This window comes from Bison bison, unplaced genomic scaffold (genome assembly GCF_000754665.1).
Source record: "Bison bison bison isolate TAMUID 2011002044 unplaced genomic scaffold, Bison_UMD1.0 scf7180017864252, whole genome shotgun sequence".
In the NCBI taxonomy this organism is placed as follows: domain Eukaryota; kingdom Metazoa; phylum Chordata; class Mammalia; order Artiodactyla; family Bovidae; genus Bison; species Bison bison.
Window position 1 is genome coordinate 1,294,601 of NW_011494824.1, and position 1,767 is coordinate 1,296,367.

General features: G+C 34.5%; 1 protein-coding gene across 1 annotated transcript in view; it reads left to right on the plus strand.

Moving 5' to 3' along the window:
* POLK (polymerase (DNA directed) kappa) overlaps nucleotides 1–1,767 on the plus strand; it is an 81,316-nt gene that overhangs the window by 73,822 nt on the left and 5,727 nt on the right. Inside the window, exon 11 of the mRNA XM_010847600.1 lies at nucleotides 944–1,040. Coding sequence (XP_010845902.1) covers nucleotides 944–1,040 — 97 coding nt within the window. The remainder of the gene's footprint in view (nucleotides 1–943; nucleotides 1,041–1,767) is intronic.

The following is a 1,767-nucleotide window of genomic DNA, read 5'->3' on the forward strand; positions in this document are numbered from 1 at the left end:
CCTGGGATCCTCCAGGCAAGAACACTGGAGTGGGGTGCCATTTCCTTCTCCAATGCAGGAAAGTGAAAAGTGAAAGTGAAGTCGCTCAGTCATGCCCGACTCTTAGCAACCCCATGGACTGCAGCCTACTAGGCTCCTCTGTCCATGGGATTTTCCAGGCAAGAGTACTGGAGTGGGGTGCCATTGCCTTCTCTGTTATAAAAGTATAACATACTTTTTAAATGCACACAGTATTCTGATGAATAAACAATAGGAAGCTGGCAGTGTTGGTTGCCACTGGGAAGGAGAACTGAGTTGCTGTGGGCAACTGGGTGAGAAGGGGCACTTTTCACTGAATGGACTCTTCAGGATTTGCTCAGGGTTTTTTACTGGTTATGCTGCTTTCTCTTTAGTGTCTTCCTCTTTTTCATTAATATGACCTTCAACACCCTTGTGTAAATGAACTCACAAGTTCTACATTTAATCTTACCAGCTCATTTCCAATTGTCTATTAAACAACTTTATATAGGGGCCATGAACCAACCCCATAAAATCTACTTGAAGATAATTCTCTTCAGACAATATTCATGCAATAATTGGAATGATGTTCTCATTTGTACTTTCTTAAGACAGTCCTCTGTAACAGTCTGTATACCAATATATCCTAATGTTTTGTAAGTTCTTGGGGCATTATCCTTATATGTTGGTGACTTCAATCATCTTTTAAAATACATTTTAGAGAACAAATGTACGTTTGCTAATCAGTTTAGCTATAAATAATCTCCCATTATTTAGGAAGATCTTGAATATTTTTACTTAATTATATCTTAGTACATCTGAAAACTTTATTCAGTTCTATAGAAAATATATCTTAATGCTAGGCCATTTACATGTAGTGTATCATTTCTAAATTATCCTGAATTGTAGTTTACTTTGTGCACCCAAATCATTCTTCTCTTTGTAGGACATTCAGTGAGATAAGTAAAGCAGAAGAACAGTACAGCTTGTGCCAAGAACTTTGCAGTGAACTTGCTCAAGATCTACAGAAAAAAGGACTTAAGGTACTTCATTTTTATATGGTATTCTTAGTTTTCTAAATTTTTAATAATAAAAAGCAACCTTAAACTGAGAGTTAGATTTTGCATTTAAAAACAAATTGGGATATATCAAAAGAGTTCTTATCCTCAGTAGAGACAAATTGAATTCTAACCCTTATCTGAAACCTGTGATGAGATCATTTTATGAGGAGCAACTTACAAGGCTGGAGTGACTCCAATATATTTCCAGAGGAGTTTGTATTACATTGGGAGTACATTTGAATAAGTTCAAAATCAGAGTTATATTGGCAGTAAACAATAAGGCAAAGAGAAGGATTTCTCTAGAACTGTACTTGTTTAAATGCCTTTCCAATTATCCTTTAATGTCATCGTCAGGTAGACAGTGACCTTGTGGAATAGGCATTTTGTTTCAAGGCCTTAATCCAGGTTGCTTAATACATTGAGAACAAAACCTGGAAGTCTTTGAACTCTGTGTTTTATAATCTTCACTCACAACAACCTATGTTTAATATTTTTCCAACACTCTCAAAACAGAGGTGGAGTTATTACAAAGTGTAATACAAAAGCATTAAAAAGGTATTGCAAAGAAAGGGCCATCTAATGAATATTTTCTTATAATTCTTCTCTATTATACCTTAAATATAAAGAGAGTTCTTTTTAAAAAAAACTTTAAATAAACTTTTCATTTTAGACTCATTTCAGATTTATAAAATAGTTACAGAGAAAATAG